The following is a 22,515-nucleotide window of genomic DNA, read 5'->3' as shown; positions in this document are numbered from 1 at the left end:
TGTGGCAAATCTTATAAAAAGAAATCTAATCTTTACAGTCACATGAAGATTCATAAAGGTGAAAGGCTGCATGTATGTTCAGATTGTGGGAAATCCTTCACTAAGAAATCGTATCTTACGGAACATCAGAGAACTCACACAGGAGAGAGGCCCTATAAATGCTCTAAATGTGGAAAGTGTTATAGACAGAAATCCAGTCTTATTGTCCATCAAAGAACTCACACAGGAGAGAAGAAATTTAAATGCAATGATTGTGGAAAGTGTTTTAAACAAAACTACAGTCTTATTATACATCAGAGAACTCACACAGGGGAGAAGCCATTCTCATGTCTTGATTGTGGGAAATGTTTTAAAAGGAAAGTACAACTTAAAGGACATCAGAGAAGTCACACTGGAGAGAAACCATACAAATGCCCTCAATGTGGAAAGTGTTTCAGTCTGAAATCCAATCTTGCAATACATCTGAAGGCTCACAGTGGGGAGAAGCCGTTTCAATGTTCGGAATGTGGGAAATATTTCAGGTTTAACTTTTATCTTCGTAAACATGTGAAAATTCACTTGGGGGTTAAAGAATTTTCATGTGAGGAATGTGGGAAACTTTTTACGCGGAAAAGTAATCTTAAGAGGCATCAGAGATCTCACACAGGAGAGAAGTAATCTTCATGTCCTGTACGTGGGAAATATTTCCCGCTTGGAGATCGTCTTGAGAAACCTCTGGAATAAGAGCTATATTGGATGTAAGGCTGAGGAAGAATTTTACCCAGAAATCAGATTTTGCTCCTTCTCCATAAGGAAGAATCCAGTGTCATAATAGTGTAAAAAGAATTCGTATAACAAATCATTACATGTTATATATACAATTTTTTTTTTTTTCCAGTTCTTGAGTTTTTATACTTGTCACTCTAGAGCCGCTTCCAGTGCCCATTCCATACACTCCACTGGGTTGTAAGCAGCTGGCACCTTGCCCTATGTAGTGGCCGAGTAACGTCAAGGGTCGTTCAGCTGCATTGACTGCCCCGGCCACCACACGGGCCATGGAGACAACTACTTCTGGCTATAGTAGTGTATAGTATGGGTATGAGAAGTGGTCCCGAACCATTGATCTGACCTGTTGGCCTAAACATACATTTTTTTTTTTCGACAACTCTTTTAATCAGTATAGCGTTCTTGTAAATGGAAGTTATAAGACAGAATCTCAACTAGATGCTGATATTTTTTACTTTCGGAAGAATTCTTTTTCATCCTTTGTTGTACAGTGGGAATTTTCCAAATATTTCCTCCCAAAGATATCCCCTCAGCCTAACATGGTGTTATTCTTCCAGAGTTAGAAGCTGCCACCATGGAGTGGACACATGCCAGGACCGGTACCTACTAATGTGTCTTACTGGTCCGACTCTCCACTATTAATAGTTCGGAAAATTCTAATTTTGGTTCCTTTTTAATGGTCTTGTTGGTATGTGAATCCTGGTCTACCATTATATGATATAAAGTATTTGCCCCCTTGATGCAGGTTCCTTCTGCTTCGCTCAGACAGGCTCACCATGTTCTCAGTTTTTACTCTGTATATGGATTATTTAACTTGTGATAATAAAGTTTGAAGCTCTTTTTCATAATTTTGGTTGTTTGTGTGTCTTTAGTATATCTTTGTATGTGAATAGGGTTCCACTGGTTCTCCTTGGGATAGTGTTATCTGGACCCTTCCCCTCTCAAATCCTCTCTAAATTTTGCAGCGGTGTGGAGTGATTGGAGTGGGGGTAGGGATCAGTACTGTTAACTAGAGATGAGCGACTACCGTTCAATCGAGTAGATATTCAATCAAATTTTAAGGTATTTGACATATTCAATTCCAATCGAATACTACGCGGTAAACGCAGTAAAGAATTTTGTATCCCCTCCCACCTTCCCTGGCGCTTTTTTGGCACCAATAACTGTGCAGGGGAGATGGGACAGGAAGCAGGAAAACGTAGGCATGAAAAAAAAAAAAAATAGTAAAAAGTCATTGGCTGCCGAAGTCAGGTGACCTCGGATTTATAAGAATAGTGTCAGCCACATTCGTCTCAGATGCAGTTTGGGGAGCTAGGGAGAGAAATCGTGATCGGGGTGAGAGAGAAAGTTTAGCTTGTGCTAGGCAGGAAAAGTGAAAAACAGCTCTTTTAAGAGCAACACTGCTACATCTAAGTTCGGACCACAATGGAGACTGCTGTGGACCGATCTTAGACTCCGCCTCCTCCGGCAGAACCAGCGTTGATTGGCCAAATGCTGTACTCTGTATGACATTCGGCCAATCAACGCTGGTCAATGCATTCCTATGGGAAAAAGTCAGCTCGTGCATATCGCAAGCTGACAGGGATCCCGACCAGATAGAGCCCCAAAGAGCTGGGTGAGTAACATTCCCCCCTAAATAAAGGTAACCCCTAGCTAACCCTGCCTGTACATCTGTCCCTGTCTCACAGTCACATAGATCACAGTCTCAAATTAACCCAATGTTAAATCCACCATTCGTATAAATTGGAGCTCACCTGATTTAGCCAGCCAATTACTTTTTCCGATTTTTTTTTTTTTTTTTTCCCGATGCCTCCGTTGTTGTAGTTCCTGTCCCATCTGCCCTGCACAGTTATTGGTGCAAAAAAACCACCAGGGAAGGTGGGAGGGGATACGAGTTTTTAGTGCGTTTGCCTCGTGGTGTTTGATTGGAAACGAATACCTGGAGCGGCCTGATATTCAATCGGATATCAATTCAATCAAACGCCGTTCGCTCATCTCTATATAACCAAGGAGTCACGACTACCATTCTATCAAACGTGACATCACACATAAGAAGTCAAACTGGTGAAAAACTTTCTCTGAAGGACAATTATTCCATCTCGTTACATTATATTTGCTATAGTCTAGTTTGCATTGATGTTCTGTGTGGTGGAGGATACATGAAAGGATGAACAAATATTCTTCAAGTATGAGAAATCTTCAGTACTAGACGTCTCCAGACATTGCGTTTCCCTCATACAGTGGAAGAATCCAATCACCAGTATAAGAGATGAGATTCCTACAAGAGATTACCACACATTGAGAACCTTACGTTACAACTAGAGATGGGTGAACCGATCTGTATCGAGGCAGGTTCCTTCTGAATATTCCTAATTGTTTGTTTTTCATAAATCTGAACAAATAGCAATTCACTTTAGTCAAACAAAAAATGGCCGTACTGTGAGAAAATGGCCGTCATTGTGTTTCTGACAAGGTAATGCAGAGGAGACGTGCGTGTGACACTGTCTGTGACATTATAGCTCCACCTGATAGCCTCTCAGACAATAGACAGGGGTAGATAGACCTTACAGTGCTGAAGTCATATAGAGTATATAAAAGTTTGGACTCCTGTGATCTGCCTTTAGTTAGTGATCAGTCTTACTGCAACATAGGATATAGCACAATCCAGAGAATGCAATAGGGATTCTAGCAATACTTAGAGGTCTAAGAGAGTTAGGGTAAGTTCACACGGAGTGTTTTGGACCGGAATCTGAGGAGGAGGCCAGTTCAGGTTCTGGTCCAAAAGCCAGGTACCCGCAACTGAAAGCCAGTGCAATGCATCAGCATCCAGCTGCGCACTCCACTCCGGATTAGTCCCAATGAATGGGCCTGATCCGGAGCAGGGAGTGTCTTCCAGCTGAATCGCGAGGCGACTCGGCCTGAAGAATGAGCACCTCGCTTCTTCCGGCTCCAGGAAAAAACTCCTGAGTGACTCCCATTGATTTCAAAATCTCCGTGTGAACTTACCCTTAGAGAATTAAGCAATTACACAGGCAGATTAGTAATAGAATTCATAATTGATAGACCTAGTGAGGGGGAAATCTGTCCTCCTAACAGACACAGTTCACCCCTTCAGTTTCAATATTCTAATTTCATCTGTCTTTTGTGCAATACTGCAGTTTCATCTATATACACTATTTTAAACATAGTTTTCATTGGCAACACAATCCTGTTAGTAAACAATGTTTTTTAAAGGCCTATTTGGGCAAGAGTTTACATTTTTTCCATTAAATAAATACTGCTGGTTTAATAGCAACTCTGAGGGAAAAAAGAACTGTTATATAAGCAATTGTGATCACCCAATATACAGTCTACTTTGTACTAATGTAAGAAAAGAATCTTATTTGATATAAGATTACTTACACAATTATAGTCTAATATTCACTGACCAGGTGTCCCTTTTAATGTATTATAAGTTTTCTTGAATTTTTTTTTTTTTTTTAATAACAAAAAAGATATTGTGTCAGGATTGTTGGCAAATCACTTAGTAGTGAGTGTGAAAATTACTGGAAAAACTATTTAAGAGACGAGGGAGGAGGAAACACTTGTGCAAGTACTGCTACTAACTATAAGAATGTGGATGGCAACAGCAACACCACCTCTGTTCTTGACAGCCCCATCAGTAGCTGCAGTGCTATCATACTCACTGAGAATAAAGATGTTTTTGAATGCAATGAATGGGCCATGAAATGTCCATGTAGGGAAAGGTGCACGGGCATCAATTATGGGCAGGGGACAATAAATTAGCTGTCATGGCCCATCACCTCACTGGTGCAGTTTCAACACCAGCTGAGTCCCATTCGCCACCTCCAGTTCCTACACGCTGGACAATTTGCTATTCCCAACTTCACCATGCCAAACCATTGCTTACACTCATGAATATAAGGTGAAGTACACAATGTGTGATATATTTGTACATGTTGGAGTCAGTTTGAGCAGCAGTATATGGTGAATAATCCCTACATGGAGCAAAACACAGAGACAATGATCACTTTTGTAGGATAGTTCAGCTATTTCGGCTGCAGCCAGGCCAGGCACACTGGTAGAGCACCCCAAATGTTTCTTGAAATTCTATTAATTGTCACTTTGCCCACACACTGTTGCTGCGGCATTGTCTCCCATACAGGGATAACTGGCAGGATTGTCCAGGTTATTGTTTCTTCCTCAGTGTAAGGTCAGAGAATCCTTTCCCTATCAGGAGATATTTTCGCTTTTCCAGCTGCCAGGCCGGGCACATCTCCCTGTATCATCCTCCTCCATTTACTGCACTGCTGCTGATGCTGCTCCTAAATAGTGACCACCACTAACCAGACATGTTACCGGCCCAATGGCCGGGCAGTGGAGACATCTGGACTATTAGATATTATTTTGGGGCCTTTCGTTACATTCTGATCCCTGTGTCTGCACTACTGCAGCTCAGATCATATAGATCGCCACTGCATGGACTGTCCCGCCCAATGTCAGTAAATCTGTAGTCTGACTACCTGACACCGGCACCCACAGCTCAGTTGTCAGTCACTAGCTAGCTCCGCCCCTTCCTGCTGTCACATGACCGGTTCCTCCTCCTTGAAGTTGGGTTCTTCCTCCTGCTCTGACTCTGTGGCTGTGTGAGCGGTGTCAGTGGGGGGCGCTATTAACCTGCAGGTCAGTGCATTCACCTCACTACTGGATAGACCTGTGCCCTGTACACATTACAGTAGCCGGCTAGTCAGAGACTACAACCCCCAGCCGCAGGCTGTCAGGAGATGATGGCGGTTGTACAGAGCCGCAGGAACACTTCCATCTTACCGCTCCTGCAGGACTACAACTCCCAGCATGGTAACTGTAGAGATCACAATGTACATTTCTCCCTATCAGTATGTGTCTTTGGAATATGGGATGGAAATCCATGCAAACACGGGGAGAACATACAAACTCCATGCAGATGGTTTTATGCCCTTGGCGGGATATGAACACCAGGACTCCAGCGCTGCAAGGCTACAGTACTAACCACTGAGCCACCGTGTGGCCCCCTATTCTGAAGAATTTTACAGCAGATTTCTCACTTTACTGTATTGTCAGGGATAGTGGGCGTGGCCTATCTGGGGTAACATTTTACAATCTAGTTATACAAAAAAAAAAAAAGAGGCAACTGCAGTCCAGGACAGGAGGAGTGTTAAACACCCCAAATATCTGACAGTAGGGGAATCACAAGTTTAGGTGAATTTTGTGCAAAATTTATGACACAATTCAGCCTTTTTAGTAAATTAGGTGCAAAGAATGCCGAGGTATAAAAAGTGCAAATGAGAAATGAGCCCCAGTGTATATACTGACCGCTTGGAGCTCTCTCTCTGTATTTAGTGAGTGCTCCACACTCTGCTCTCTGTATAGACAGATTCCACCACTTTAGATTTATTTATCTGTACTTGCCAAGTACAGCGTCGGACCAGTTCAGACCAATGACCTTGATGTCACATGACCTGTAAGAGGGATCAGCAGGGAGATGACCCCACAGATCTACAACTGATGACCTAACCAAATTTCCAGAAACCTCTTTTAAGGCTGAGGCCACACATAGCGAGAAGACTGCAGAGATAATGCATTGTGGTTTTATTGGCAGAGCTTTCCTCTGCGGACGTTCTCTCCCTATTCCACCAATATGCAGACGCCAGAGTTTCTGTATAATGGACACGCTGCGATTTACAAACATATCCAGTTGATGATCATCGTTTTCACTACATGAGGCCATGGCCTAAGGCTCAGTTCACATTTTGTGTTGTGTTCGGTTATCTGTTCGGGGAGTTCTCTTGGCTTCCCCATTTTGGACTAGTTTTTATTTAATAAATAATGTCTCAGTGGAATTTTGTTGTGTTCTCCATGTCATGTTGGGTTCACACGAGAAGCGGATTGGCGGATTTCGGCCCCAAGGCTGATGCGGGAAGTGTCGCTCGCCGCGTCAATCTCGGGCCAAAATGCGCCTGCCACAACTGTCTCGTTTTCCGACAGTCGCACCTTCCCCCTCCGGAGTAGGCTCAAATGGATGGGCCTATTCCGGAGGGTGCTGCCGTGAGGCGGACACCAGGGCTGAATCAGCCGCGGAGTCCACCTCAAGAATGGACAGCTTGTTTCTTCTTTCCATGTTGCCGCTCACAGAAAAAAAGTAGCCTGGTAGTCTCCATAGACCTCCATTGTGAGGATTATGGGGCGGGTTATTGGGGCAGATTATGACATGGATTCAGCTCCATAATCCGCCCCCTCTTGGCCTGTGTGAACTAGCCCTCATGTTGGCTTTACAGAATTTCAAGACTTTCTGAGAACCAGACTTTTTTCCTGGTACATAAATCTGTTATATACTTGGAGTCCTTTATACTTCTGAATTAGTGAGATCATATACTACATGTGAGATGTTCTTCCAGATGGGATTTTACACTTGGTCCTTCTTGTTTTCTTTCAAGTTTAGGACTCAAAGCTAAAGTTTTCCTCGCAAGACAATGGTCCTCTCCATCAGTGACCCACCAGGGATGGCCGAGGCCAGAAACCACATGTCTACCAGGATATTAGAGCTGGCCCTGGAGATCATCTCCTTGATCACTGGAGAGGTGAGAGTCTCACATGACATCACTCTTATCTCTAGGAATAAACCAGGGCAATGACTGGACAGGTGAAGGATTCTTAGACTCTCTGTAGTGACCTGTAGTGTCTCACCATACACAGGATTACACAGTAGTGAAGAAGTCGTCTGTCGAGTGTGTGACACCCCATGTGTCAGGAGGATGGAGCAGGACCCCGAGCCCCATCACCGAGCCTCCACCTCATTCACTGAGACATGAGCAGAAGATCCTAGAACTTACCAGCAGGATCACTGAGCTGCTGAGCGGAGAGGTGAGCGCTGCTGGGAATGCTGGGACATTATACAAGAACACCAAGGGAGGGCTCTGGGGATGACTGTGTCATTGTGTTGTCAGGTTCCTATAAGGTGTCAGGATGTCACTGTCTATTTCTCCATGGAGGAGTGGGAGTATTTAGAAGGACATAAGGATTTGTACGAGGATGCCTTGATGGAGATTGACCCAACAGGGATGGCCGAGGCCAGAAATCACATGTCTACAAGGATATTAGAGCTGGCCCTGGAGATCATCTCCTTGATCACTGGAGAGGTGAGAGTCTCACATGACATCACTCTTATCTCTAGGAATAAACCAGGGCAATGACTGGACAAGTGAAGGACTCTCAGAATCTCTGTAGTAAGTGGTGAACCTAGCCTCTCTGCTGCCTGAGGCGGACGATCAAAAGACTCCGTCCCTCTCACCCGGACTGAATACCTGTGCTAGCAGTAACAGCCTGTTACCATACAGGCCCAAAGCCTGTGCTAGCAGTAAAAGGCTGTTACTACTAGCACGGGCTTTGGGCCTGTATGGTAATATCAAAGACCACGTGACGTCTGGGACATTACCATGTAGGCCAGAAGCCTGCTAGTATTAACTTCGTATCCCGGAGAGATGAGTAACACTGCTTATTATGTTCCCTCACCTTCCCTGGGGCTCCGATTATTATACCCAGGGGTCTGGAAAGAACTGAGTATAATAATAGCTGTAGTAGGATTGCGGCCTGGGCCCGAACCTGCTCTCTGCCATCCTCTATGGCTTAAAGTAGAAGGGGAAGCGGGGGCAGCAGTGAGAAGCCCTGTGCAGGCAGGTAAATAGACTGCTACCTGCTGGGGATATTCCAGCATGTAGTGGCCTACTATAAAACAAAGAGGAAAAATAAAAGTCTGTTACTTACAGGTCTCGCCACTGCTTCCGCTGCCGCCACTTCTTCTTCACCCGGCAGTGAGACGTCTGCGTCTCAATTTAGGATGCATGATGACGCATCTGCGCTGAAATGCAGAGGTCTAAACCGGAGCAGGAGAGGGCCGCTCAGGTTATTTTCAGAGCAGCCGAACTCCTGCGCTAGTTTAGAAAAAAAAAAAGGAATTTTTTTATTGCCTCCCCCTTCAGAGTGCTGCCTGAGGCCACCGCCTCACCTCGCCTCATTAGAGGTGCGGCCCTGTCTGTAGTGACCTGTAGTGTCTCACCATACACAGGATTGCACAGTAGTGAAGGAGTCGTCTGGTGAGTGTGTGACACCCCGTGTGTCAGGAGGATGGAGCAGGACCCCGAGCCCCATCACCGAGCCTCCACCTCATTCACTGAGACATGAGCAGAAGATCCTAGAACTTACCAGCAGGATCACTGAGCTGCTGAGCGGAGAGGTGAGCGCTGCTGGGAATGCTGGGACATTATACAAGAACACCAAGGGAGGGCTCTGGGGATGACTGTGTCATTGTGTTGTCAGGTTCCTATAAGGTGTCAGGATGTCACTGTCTATTTCTCCATGGAGGAGTGGGAGTATTTAGAAGGACACGAGGAACTGTACAAGGAGGTGATGATGGAGGATCAGCAGCCCCTCACATCAGCAGGTAAGAGGAGACCTTCCTGATAGAGGAGACCAGGTATGAGCATACCTCCCAACATTTGAAGAACTGAAAGAGGGACAAAATGTGCGGTGCGCCACTGTAAATTTAGCTCCACCCACTTTTATGTTGACTCCGCCCATTCTCATTCATTTTTCATGTGCCCCCACACAGTATAATCCTCCTACAGTCACCTGTAGATTATATGTCCCCCCCTCTATCTCTCCCCCAGTTTCATATACACCCTTCATCTGCCCCCAGTTTCATGTCCACCCATCTCTGCCCCCAGATTAATGCCCTCCCCCATCTCTGCCCCCAGATTCATGTCCCCCCTCCATCTCTGCCCCGCAGATCTGAGTTGAAATCGGGACATACCTCCCTCCAACCGGGACCGCGGGACAGGCCACTGAAATCGTGAATGTCCCGCGGAAATCGGGACGGTTGGGAGGTATGTATGAGGGTCACCTAGACTCCCCCATCATCTGCTCATCACATATAGACAATGTATTCAGTCACTGTGTATAAATCAAATCAAATCAAATCAAAATAGCTTTATTGGCACGTCCGAATAGGTATTTGGCATTGCCAAAGCTAGTAAAGTGGGCAGTGGGGGAGGGGGGGTTGGATTCGGGTGGGTGAGTGGTGGGTATGGGGGGGGTGGTTATAACAGTCCATGGAGTCTCATCTTCCTCTTAGTTGGTGACCGCTATATGGGGAGGTGGGGTTGGAGGTGGGGTGGGGTGGGTGTATTGAGATAAATATAACAGTCCGTTGAGTATCATCTTCCTCTTCGTTGGTGACTGCTATATGGGGAGGTGGGGGTGGTGTGGTGTGGGGACGGTGTATTGGGATAAATATAACAGTCCGTGGAGTCTCATCTTCCTCTTATTTGGTGACAGATGGACACGTATTGGGCAGCGATCTCCACAGTGGCCTCTTCTTCTCCCAGTAGGATGTAGAGTTTCCTCTTCTCGTCTGCAGATATGAAGTCTGGGATGTGGGCAGAGAGTCTTTGGTAGTAGACGGCCCTCACAGCTGAGTATTTGGTGCAGTGTAGCAGGAAGTGGGTCTCGTCTTCTAGGGCCCCCTGGTCACAGTGTTGGCACAGTCTGTTCTCCCGTGGCTTGTACGTCTGCCTGCATCGCCCCGTCTCTATCTCTAGGTTGTGGGCGCTCAGTCTGTACCGGCTCAGGGTCTGTCTGTGCTTGGGGTGGCGTATTCTCTCCAGGTAGGTGGCCATGGTGTAGTCCCTTTGTAGGGATTGGTACACGGTGAGTTTCTTGGAGTTATTTATTTCGTTTCTCCATTCTTCAATGTACCGCTCTCTGTTTGCCTCTGTGGTCGCCTTTATTTCGGCCTTGGTTATCATCTGTTGGTGTTTTTGGTTTGGTGGTTGGCTGTTGTTTGGTTGGTGGGTGTCTGGTTTGCTCAGGTGGCTTAGCCATGCTTAGTGGTGGAAGGAGTCAGGCTTGCTCCCCTGGATGTGTGCCTGGAAAGCTAGCGCCCTCTTCTGTATGGTGAGCCATAGGGGGAGTCGGCCTAGCTCTGCCCTGCAGGCCATGTTGGAGGTGTTGCGATGGACACGGAGCAGGTATTTGTAGAACTCCAGGTGGAAGTTCTCTGTTGGGCTGGAATCCCACTTTGACTGGTCTGGGTAGGTGGCTGGGCCCCAAACCTCACTGCCATAGAGAAGGATCGGGGAGATGACTGCGTCAAATATCTTCAGCCAGACCCTCACCGGTGGTTTGAGGTGGTACAGTTGTCTTCTGATGGCGTAGAAGGTTCTGCAGGCTTTTGCTTTCAGGGTTTCTATTGCTGCTTTGAAGCTTCCTGATTGGCTGAGCTCCAGCCCCAGGTAGGTGTAGCTGTTGGTTTTCTCCAGTGTGGAGCCATTCAGTGTGAATTGTGGGGTGGTGGAGGCTTTATTGTGGCCCTTCTTCTGAAATACCATGACTTTGGTCTTCTTCTGGTTGATGGGTAGAGCCCATGTGGTGCTGAATTTTTCCAGCAGTGACAGGCTTTCTTGGAGGTCTTTCTCAGTGGGGGCCAGGAGTAGGAGGTCATCGGCATATAGCAGGAACTTCACCTCCCGGTCGTTCAGGGCGAGGCCTGGGGTTGGTGAGGCCTCCAGGGCTGTAGCCAGTTCATTGATATAGATGTTGAAGAGCGTTGGGCTCAGGCTACAGCCTTGTATGACCCCTCAGGCCTGTTGGAAGTATGCTGTACTTTTCCCATTCACCTTCACACTGCACTGGTTTCCGGTGTAGGAGCTCTTGATGACGTCGTACGTTCTTCCTCCTATTCCACTCTCTAGGAGTTTTAGAAGTAGGCCTGGGTGCCATACTGAATCAAATGCGTCTTGATGAGGCTGTGCAGGGTGTAGATATGGTCTGTGGTGCGGTGGTTTGGCATGAACCCTGCTTGGCTCTTGCTGAGGACCCCGTGTTGTGTGAGGAAGGTGAGGATTCTGTTATTGATGATGCTGTTGATCAGTTTCCCTAGCTATGTGCTGCTGACGCAGATCCCTCTGTAGTTGTTGGGGTCATATTGGTCCCCATTCTTGTAGATGGGGGTTATGAGCCCTTTGTTCCAGTCTTCGGGGAAGTGTCCAGCATTGAGCACGAGGGTGAATAGCTTTGCCAGTGCCGCGTGTATTGCTGGAGGGCTGTATTTGATCATCTCTGGTAGGATGCCGTCAGGGCCACTGGCCTTTTTGCCTTTCAGCAGGACAATTCTTTCCTGTATATCTTTTATGATGATTGGCGAGTCCAGAGGGTTCTGGAAGTCTTTGATGACTTTCTCCATGTCCCTCAGTTTGGTGATTATCTGTTGCTGTTCTGGAGTTAGTTCTTCTTCTGGGATGTTTTTGTAGAGACCTCTGAAGTAGTTGAGCCAGATATTGCCATTTTGGATGTGGAGAGAGTTTTTCTTGGGCTTTGTGCCCATGTGGTGCCAGGTCTCCCAGAATGAGCTGTCCTGGAGGGAGTCCTCTAGTTGCTCTATTTTGTGGGAGAGGTACCTCTGTTTCTTCTCTCTGAGGGTGCCCTTGTATTTCTTGCATAGATTGTTGTAGGCTTCCCTCACCTCCTTGTTGTTGGGGTCCCTGTGTTTTTGGTTGGAGGCTCTTCTTAGGGTATGGCGTAGTGCTCTGCAGTTGCTGTTGAACCATTTGTGGGACTGTTTGTTGGTTTGTCTTATTGGTTTGGTTCGTTTCAGGCCTGCCAGTTCTGCTGTGGTCAGTAGGGTGTACTTGAGATCCTTCACAGCTCTGGTGACTCCCTGTTGGTCTGGCTGATAGGTGTTTGTATGGAAGTTTGTGAGCAGTGTCTTGATTTTGGGTCGGTTGGTTGCGTTGGTATATTCTATGGCCTGGTGGTTGGCCCATGTGAAATGTCTTGGTAGGTTGTAGAGGCCGGACTGTTGGGGCTCATGTGCGGGTGTTTTGTTCATGGTTCTCATGCATAGTAGGATCTGGTTGTGGTCTGATAGATGGGAGTCAGGGGCGATTGTGAAGTCTTCAATGTCTGACAGGTCTGCGTCTGTAATGGCATAGTCCACCACGCTGTTGCCCACTTGGGAGTTTAGTGTGAAGCGTCCTCTGGGATCGCCTGTGGTACGTCCGTTTATTATGTACAGTCCTAGGCTTCGGCACATGTTCAGCAGTTGTCTCCCACTCTTGTTGACAATTCTGTCTTGGCTGTTTCTTCTTGTCTGTGTGGGTTCTGGGTGGTGGATCTCACTACCGTGCGTATGTGGGTTGTCGTCAGGGGGCAGGTAGTCTAACTCTGTGCCTGTCCTTGCATTCAGGTCTCCGCATATTAGTACTCTGCCTTTGGGTTGGAAATGGGCGGCTTCCCTTTGTAGGACCTCGTAAGTGTCGGGGTCGTGGTAGGGGGACCCTGGTGGGGGCATATATACTGCACAGAGATAGATGTCCTGCTGGCCGCTGAGGATGGAGCTGCTTATTTTTATCCATATGTGATTAGTTCCACGTTTGGCAGCTTTTACGTGTTCTTTGAGCTCCTCCTTGTACCATATTAGTATGCCTCCTGAGTGGCGGCCATGTTTGGTGGTTTTGTTTTTCTGGGCGGGCACAGAGAATTCCTTGTAGCCCATGGGTGTTAGGGACTCGTCATCTGCCCGGGTCCATGTCTCTAGGAGGATTTGGATGTCTATGTTTTTTAGTCTGTCTATGAAGTCTGGATCTTTTGGTTTAGATCCAAAGGCTGAGGCGTTCAGCCCTTGTATGTTCCAACTACTGATAGTTAGTGATTTCATCTTCAGTGGGTAAACCTTGTAATGAGCTGTCCTGCAGAGGATGGGCTGGATTCTTGGTTGGTAGCAGTGTGGCCAGGTATTGGTTTATGTGCATTGTTGTTGTGGCCATTGTAGTGACCGCATGCTCTATTCTCTTTATTGTCTCTATGTCGGTGCTCTGGGTTGCTCTGGTTGGCTTTTTCTTGATAGGTGACCTCTTTGGGGGGTTTTGTCTTGGATATTGGCGGTTGTCGGGTATTATTTCCATGGTTCTTTGTCTTGTTTGGTGTTTAGGCCCGGGGGCTCTGTTGAGCACTAAGTCTTTGAATTCCTTCGCTAGTAGGCTGACGCCATGTTTATTGAGGTGTTTGTTATTATATAGGTGACGCTTATCTATGGAGGGGTGTTGTGCCAGGGTGATGCCTGATGTTGGACTGTATATTTCCTATAGACGGATCCAGTCTGAGAAATCCACCAGAGAGATGTCCCAGTCCTCCATATTCCCAGGAATGTAAAGAGGAAAAGGAGAATGTCCCACTGGATCCTCAGGTACATGAAGCTGAGATGTCTGTAAATCCTCTATAGATTGATGCCATGAAGCTTTCTACTACACGTCTCAGCAGCAGTGGAGTGTCCGCTCTATTGGATGATATTGTTGGCTGTTCTCGGTCGTGGCTACAAATGGTTTCTGGTTCCATAATAGATTGTGGTGAACTTCCATCTGTTCGGACATTGACTTGGTAATTGATCTTCAGTGTAGATAAATGTCTAGTTCTGCAGTGTAGATGGAAATCATGGACTAAATGACAGCACAATGCCAGTCAGCTGCTGCTAAGGCTAACTCTTTACTGTCATGTATAATAGAAGGTATTATATTTCTTTCTTCCTTCTTTCTTCTCACGTCCTTCATGTTGGATCTTTACAGGACAGTGATGACAGTAGAAGGACGAGTGGCCTGGAGATCCCCATATCAGTGTCAGAGACTGGTAAGAGCCTTTCATCCATCTTGTGGTTTCTTCTTCCCTTATACATTACAGACTGAGTTTATGTAAATTCTTCTCTTCTTGTGAATTTGCGGTTTGCGTTGTTGAGGGTTCCAGGGGAATCGTTTCTTAGGAGAATGTTAATGATCAGTTTGGTGAATTGTCATTGATCTACGCCCCAGTATGTGGTATCCTGGAAGAGGCAATGGATGAGCTGCACATTGGGGTGCGGGGCCTTATGCTGATTGGTTCTATTTGTGCCTCATGTGTTAGGTATTGTCTCTTATATCTTTATATTATTCTACTAATATTATAAAGGTGAAAGTATGTGTGTTTGGATGTTTGTTCCTCAATCACACCTACACGGGCGAACGGATTTGTCTGAAAATGCGCACATACATACCTTGGGTCCCGGATTGAACGATAGGCTACATGGAATTCCCGTACACCACCACAATTCACTCCCGTACCCGGTGCTTCTCACGGTTCAATTCGCTGCAGGACCTGGCACGCTGTAGCACCTGGGATGACGTCATCCCAGCCCTTTCAGCAGCTCACCTGATTGGGTGCCGCTTCTCTATGTGGGTGGAATTATCATCCGGCCGCCGTCCACACCAACATGGCGTCTCTGAGAGGTCCGGAGCGTCCTGCACAAGGGCCTCTACTCTGGGGCAGCGACAAGTCAATATGCTGCCCCACCTGTGTGGCCTCAACATGGGACCGCAGTACTCTGCCGTGGCCGGTCAGGGGGTCGTCTGCGCCACGCTCTGGAATGCCGCTTCAGCCATCTGTCCCGCAGCATCTGCCGTCTCTGGACACTACAAGTCGGAAGATCGGTGCACAGGAAGCCCAGGGTGTGGTGAGGATGGGGCCACAGATTGGTAGGGGGAAAGGGGACACACGGTCGGCACGGTCTGGTGGGGGGGAAAAGGGGGCACGGGGAAGGGGGAATGGAGTAGGAGGAAGGAGTGACCACATGGGGAAGCGGGTAGGGACAAAGGGGGGTGGCAGGCGCCAGGAGGGAGACGAGGTAAAGAGTTCCAGTGGGCCTCAGGGTGGGGGGGGGGGGCACGGGGTAGGTAAGACGGGGGAAGGGGGCATGGGGTAGGGGGAAAAAGGGGGCACGGAGTAGGTAACACGGGAGAAGGGGGCATGGGGTTGGGGGGAAGGGGCCCTGTTCCTGGGGGGCAAAGGGGCACGGGGTAGGAGGAAGGAGTGACCACATGGGGAAGCGGGTAGGGAGAAAAGGGGGTGGCGGGCACCAGGAGGGAGAGGGGGTAAACAGTTCCAGCGGGCCGCAGGGAGGGCCCCGAGAGTCCATGGACCCACAGATGTAGGAAGGGCCCGCAGACAAAGTCGTGGGTAAAAGCTAGTATCTTTATATATTGTAAGTTCAGTTGAGGTTAGGTGGAGTTATGTAGTTAGGTCACGTGAGAAAAGACATGTCCGTCAAGTTCCACCTAAGGATCCTTTCTGTGACATCCGGCATTGTTTCACTCTTTCCTTGGCTTCTCATCGTGTAGGGGCTGAAAAGAAGGTGGGGGAGGGTCACTATAAATGGCGATATCTCAGGAATATCAAAACATAGAAACCTGGTTTTGGTGTCCTACGAGAGCAGAGATTCTTGGCTTTCATGTGCAATTGTCCTTTTTATTATGTTTTTATATTTCCTGAGATATCACTGGTTACAATCACAGTCAGGTTTGTGACACAGCCTTATCTCTCTATATTATAAAAATGAATTCTTGTCTGTCCGTCTGTCTGTCTGTTTGTTCTCTAATGCGAACCAAACGACTGGACCGATCTTCACCAAATTTGGTACAGAGATACTTCAGATATCCGGGAAGGTTTAAGATGAGACTCCAACTCGCTCGGATGTACCGTTGCTGAGATACAGCATTCCAAACACAGTGCCCCCCCCCAGCCAATACAAACCTGCAAGACTTTCACTCATATTCCAACTGCAATACACACGGTCACTCCACATGCAAAATACAACACTGATATCCAAACTGAGATACACGCATCAAAGGATTAGATACACAGATCAGCACATAGTATCACACGCCAGAGGATTAGATACACACGTCTGCACACAGTCCCACACACCAGAGGATTAAATTCGTGTTTCTGCACACAGTTCCACACACTGAAGGATTAGATACGCGCCTCTGCACACGGTTCCACATGCTGAAGGATTAGATACACGCATCTGCACACAGTACCACACACGGGGGGATTGGATACATGCGTCTGCACACAGTACCACATGCCAAAGGATTGGATACACGCATCTGCAGATAGTTCCACACACCAGAGCATAAGATATGCACGTCTTCACACAGTACCACATGCCGTAGGATTAGATACGCGTGTCTACACACAGTTCCACACTCCAGAGGATTAGATACGCGCGTCTACACACAGTTCCACACACCGTAGGATTAGATACGCGCCTCTTCACACAATACCACACAGGGGAGGATTAGATACGTGTGTCTGCACACAGTACCACACTTTGGAGGATTAGATACATGCCTCTGCACACAGTACCAAAAGCCAGAGAATTAGATACGCGTCTCAGCACACAGTACTACATGCTGTAGGATTAGATATGCACGTCTACACACAGTTCCACACAGGGGAGGATTATATATGTGCATCTGAACACAGTACCACATGCCGTAAGATTAGATATGCACGTCTGCACACAGTTTCACTAACCGGAGAATTAGATACGCGCCTCTTCACACAATACCACATGGGGGAGGATTAGATACACACATCTGCACACGGTACCACACGCTGGAGGATTAGATACATGCCTCTGCACACAGTACCAAAAGCCAGAGAATTAGATACGCGTCTCAGCACACAGTACCACACGGGGGAGAATTAGATACGTTCATCTGCACACAGTACCACACGCCAGAGGATTAGATACACGCGTCTGCACACAGTACCACATGCCGTAGGGTTAGATACGCACGTCTGCACACAGTAACACATGCTGTAGGATTAGATACACGTGTCTACACACAGTTCCACAGGCCGTAGGATTAGATACACGCCTCTTCACACAATACCACACAGGGGAAGATTAGATACGTGTGTCGGCACACAGCACCACACTTTGGAGGTTTAGATACATGCCTCTGCCAACAGTACCACAAGCCAGAGAATTAGATACACGTCTCAGCACACAGTACCACACGGGGGAGGATTAGATATGCGCATCTGCACACAGTACCACACGCCAGAGGATTAGATACACCTGTTTGCACACAGTACCACACACCAGAGGATTAGATACGTATGTCTGCACACAGTACCACATGCCGTAAGATTGGATATGCACGTCTGCACACAGTTTCACTTACCGGAGGATTAGATACGTGCCTCTTCACACAATACCACACGGGGGAGGATTAGATACACATATCTGCACACAGTACCACACGCCAGAGGATTAGATACATGCCTCTCCACACAGTACCAAAAGCCAGAGAATTAGATACGCGTCTCAGCACACAGTACTACACGGGGAGAATTAGATACACGCATCTGCACACAGTACCGCACGCCAGAAAATTAGATACGCGCGTCTGCACACAGTAACACATGCCGTAGGATTAGATATGCGCGTCTACACACAGTTCCACAGGCCATAGGATTAGATACGCGCCTATTCACACAATACCACACAGGGGAGGATTACATATGTGTGTCTGCACACAGTACCAAACTTTGGAGGACTAGATACATGCATCTGCATACAGTACCACAAGCCAGATAATTAGATACGCGTCTAAGCACACAGTACCACACGGGGAGGATTAGATATGCCCGTCTGCACACAGTACCAAATGGGGAGGATTAGATACGTGTGTCTGCACACAGTACCACACGCCAGAGGATTAGATACGCGCGTCTGCACGCAGTACCACATGCTGTAGGATTAGATATGCACGTCTACACACAGTTCCACACGCCGTAGGATTAGATACGCGCCACTTTACACAATTCCACACAGGGGAGGATTAGATACGTGCATCTGCACACAGTTTCACACACCAGAGCATTAGATAAGCACGTCTGCACACAGTACCACATGCCGTAGGATTAGATACGCGCGCCTGCTTACAGTTCCACATGCCAGAGGATTAGATACGCGCATCTTCACACAGTTGTACATGCCATACGATTAGATACACGCGTCTGCATACAGTACCACATGCTGTAGGATTAGATGTGCACGTCTACACACAATTCCACACGCCGTAGGATTAGATACGCGCTTCTTCACACAATACCACACAGGGGAGGATTATATATGTGCATCTGAACACAGTACCACATGCCGTAAGATTAGATATGCACGTCTGCACACAGTTTCACTAACCGGAGAATTAGATACGCGCCTCTTCACACACTACCACATGGGGGAGAATTAGATACACACATCTGCACACGGTACCACACGCTGGAGGATTAGATACATGCCTCTGCACACAGTACCACAAGCCAGAAAATTAGATACGCGGCTCAGCACACAGTACCACACGGGGGAGAATTAGATACACGCATCTGCACACAGTACCACACACCAGAGGATTAGATACGCGTGTCTGCACACAGTAACACATGCCGTAGGATTAGATACGCGCGTCTACACACAGTTCCACAGGCCATAGGATTAGATACGCGCCTCTTCACACAATACCACACAGGGGAGGATTAGATATGTGTGTCTGCACACAGTACCAAACTTTGGAGGACTAGATACATGCATCTGCATACAGTACCACAAGCCAGATAATTAGATACGCGTCTAAGCACACAGTACCACACGGGGAGGATTAGATATGCGTGTCTGCACACAGTACCACACGCCAGAGGATTAGATACGCGCATCTGCACGCAGTACCACATGCTGTAGGATTAGATATGCACGTCTACACACAGTACCACATGCCGTAGGATTAGATACGCGCACCTGCTTACAGTTCCACATGCCAGAGGATTAGATACGCGCATCTTCACACAGTTGTACATGCCATAGGATTAGATAGGGGCGTCTGCATACAGTACCACATGCTGTAGGATTAGATATGCACGTCTACACACAGTTCCACACGCCGTAGGATTAGATACGCGCTTCTTCACACAATACCACACAGGGGAGGATTATATATGTGCATCTGAACACAGTACCACATGCCGTAAGATTAGATATGCACGTCTGCACACAGTTTCACTAACCAGAGAATTAGATACGCGCCTCTTCACACAATACCACATGGGGGAGGATTAGATACACACATCTGCACACGGTACCACACGCTGGAGGATTAGATACATGCCTCTGCACACAGTACCACAAGCCAGAAAATTAGATACGCGTCTCAGCACACAGTACCACACGGGGGAGAATTAGATACGCGCATCTGCACACAGTACCACACACCAGAGGATTAGATACGCGTGTCTGCACGCAGTAACACATGCTGTAGGATTAGATATGTGCGTCTACACACAGTTCCACACGCCGTAGGATTAGATACGCGCCTCCTCACATAATACCACACAGGGGAGGATTAGATATGTGCATCTGCACACAGTTTCACACACCAGAGCATTAGATAAGCACATCTGCACAGTACCACATGCCATAGGATTAGATACGCACGCCTGCTTACAGTTCCACACGCCAGAGGATTAGATACGCGCGTCTTCACACAGTTGTACACGCCATAGGATTAGATACATGCATCTGCATACAGTACCACATGCTGTAGGATTAGATGTATGTGTCTACACACAGTTCCACACGCCGTTGGATTAGATACGTGCCTCTTCACACAATACCACACGGGAGGATTAGATACGTGCGTCTGAACACCGTACCACACTTTGGAGGATTAGATACATGCCTCTGCACACAGTACCACATGCCAGAGAATTAGATACACGTCTCAGTACACAGTACCACACGGGGGAGGATTAGATACGCACATCTGCACACAGTACCACACGCCAGAGGATTAGATATGCACGTCTGTACACAGTTTCACTTACCGGAGGATTAGATATGTGCCTCTTCACACAATACCACACGGGGGAGGATTAGATACACACATCTGCACACAGTACCACACACCAGAGGATTAGATACTTGAGTCTAAACACAGTACTACACAGGGAAGGATTAGATACAGCTTTACTCCAGGTATCCATAACAACTGATCACAGGTTTTTCACTGATATCCTTAATGAGATACACATAATCACATGACGCTTATGGACATACACACAAACAACATACAAAATACATCAGTGCAAAACTGGACAATTCTTATGGGGCCACTACACAAACATAAAATGTAATATACCCGTGTGAAGCCACGTCCTCCCTCTAGTAGTGTATAAGTTCACAATCTCCTCACCGTTACGGATGCTACGTAGTATGGACGTTAAGGTTTTCTTCATGATTTTATTTTCTTTTTCCAAAATGGATAATTTTTTGTATTTTTCTGGTGATGTCTCTATATGACGGCTTATTATTTGTGCAATAAGTTGTGTTTTTTAGTTTTGGGGTACATGTAATGTTTCGATCAACTCATATTAAGGTTTTGGACGGCGTATGGAAAAAACTTAAAATATATATTTTTTTTAAATGGGAAGTTTTTTTTGTTTTTTTTCAACTGTAATACTTTTACACAATTTTTGAAAACTTTCATTTTTTTTTAAATTTTATTTACTGCCTCAAAAGGAGACTTGAAACTGAGATCACTTGATCCTTTGTACCATGTACTGCAATACTTCTTCTGTATTACTGTATATGGAACCTTCCTCTGTATTTGGCCAAGCCTCTATAGCAGGGGTGGCCAATTAATTTTCCCATGGGGCCGCATAAGAAATTGAAACTATGCTAGAGGCCACTGCAAATTTAGCTCCACCCACTTCTACGTTGACTCCGCCCATTCCCAGTCATCTTTCCATGTGCCCTCACAAAGTATAATCCTCCTACAGTCACCCGTACATTATATGCCCCCACATTATAATGTTCCCTTCCAACTGCCCCACAGTATTAAGTCCCTCTCCTGGTGCCCCAGTATAAACTGGTGGAAACTAGAGGGGACACGAAACGAGCAGCTGGAGGGGGACATTAACAGTGGGGGTAGTTGAAGGGGGGCAATAAATTGACAGCTGGAGGGGGACATGAAACTGGGGGCAGCTAGTGGGGGACATTAAAATCGGGAAGCTGGAAGCAGACATTAAACTGTAGGGGTAGCTGGAGGGTGACATTAAACTGGGAGCAACTAGAGGCAGGCAGGTCCCCCTACAGCTTCCTCCATGGTTTAATGCCCCTTCCTGGTATCCCCAGTTTAATGCCCCCCCAGTTTGTGCCCTCTTCATCTACCCCCAATTTCATGTCCCCCCTCCATTTCTCCCTCAGTTTCATATCCTCCTTTATTTGCCCTATTTCATGTCCCCCCCTCCATCTGCCATCTCTGCCCTAGTATAACATTCCCCTTCCATTCCCCTTCCATCTCTGTTACTGAGACACACACAGACAGACACATAGACATATACACACACACATAGACACACACAAACATACAGACAGACAGACACATATAGACACACACTCTCTTCCCCCTGCATCTCACCTTACATCTCTCAGTACCTTATGACACACTCCACATGTCTCCATCTTCTGCCGGCACTAAGACACGCCCCCTAGACATGCCCCCTAGACACGCCTCCCTAGTCAAGCTGTGCGGGCCGGTCTGAATCAGTTAGAGGGCTGGATATGGCCCGGGGGCCGGGCTTTGCCCAGGTCTGCTCTCTAGCAACCCCATGGTACTCTGAGATCTCACTGCATCTGAGCAATTAATCTGGTGGATTATTCATGGTATGAATTTAAATTTAATTAATTTTTTTTCAGATGACTATATGGACGGCCCCCATGGATCTCAGTTTTCATCTCCTTGTTATGAAGTAGAAGAAAATTTATCAAAAATTGTCATGGAAACT

The 22,515-nt window shown here is 47.0% G+C and overlaps 3 protein-coding genes and 1 pseudogene across 4 annotated transcripts in view; 2 read left to right on the top strand and 2 right to left on the bottom strand.

Moving 5' to 3' along the window:
• Positions 1 to 22,515, bottom strand: part of LOC142196122 (uncharacterized) — a 783,446-nt pseudogene that overhangs the window by 173,280 nt on the left and 587,651 nt on the right.
• The window catches only part of LOC142196229 (uncharacterized), a 203,216-nt gene that overhangs the window by 13,748 nt on the left and 166,953 nt on the right, over positions 1 to 22,515 (top strand). The window contains 1 exon segment of the mRNA XM_075266444.1: positions 66 to 653. Within this exon segment, the coding sequence (XP_075122545.1) occupies positions 66 to 653 (588 nt within the window).
• RPL31 (ribosomal protein L31) overlaps positions 1 to 22,515 on the bottom strand; it is a 364,588-nt gene that overhangs the window by 247,455 nt on the left and 94,618 nt on the right. The window lies entirely within an intron of this gene.
• LOC142196230 (gastrula zinc finger protein XlCGF66.1-like) lies at positions 7,275 to 22,483 on the top strand. Its single transcript, XM_075266445.1, has 4 exons — positions 7,275 to 7,382; positions 7,498 to 7,665; positions 7,749 to 7,940; positions 22,427 to 22,483. Exons 1-4 carry the CDS (start codon positions 7,275 to 7,277, stop codon positions 22,481 to 22,483), a joined length of 525 nt encoding a protein of 174 aa, XP_075122546.1.

Source organism: Leptodactylus fuscus, chromosome 2 (genome assembly GCF_031893055.1).
Source record: "Leptodactylus fuscus isolate aLepFus1 chromosome 2, aLepFus1.hap2, whole genome shotgun sequence".
Classification (NCBI taxonomy): domain Eukaryota; kingdom Metazoa; phylum Chordata; class Amphibia; order Anura; family Leptodactylidae; genus Leptodactylus; species Leptodactylus fuscus.
Note: the sequence above shows the minus strand (reverse complement) of the source record. Positions and strands in the feature narration are given on the sequence as shown.

What these genes read in the sequence shown, in the direction of transcription:
- LOC142196230 (XM_075266445.1), top strand. Translation starts at nt 7,275, where the DNA reads ATGGTCCTCTCCATCAGTGACCCACCAGGGATGGCCGAGGCCAGAAAC. An exon ending in CTGAGCTGCTGAGCGGAGAG is followed by an intron (nt 7,666 to 7,748) that starts GTGAGCGCTGCT and finishes TTGTGTTGTCAG; the next exon opens with GTTCCTATAAGGTGTCAGGA. An exon ending in TCTCCTTGATCACTGGAGAG is followed by an intron (nt 7,941 to 22,426) that starts GTGAGAGTCTCA and finishes ATTTTTTTTCAG; the next exon opens with ATGACTATATGGACGGCCCC.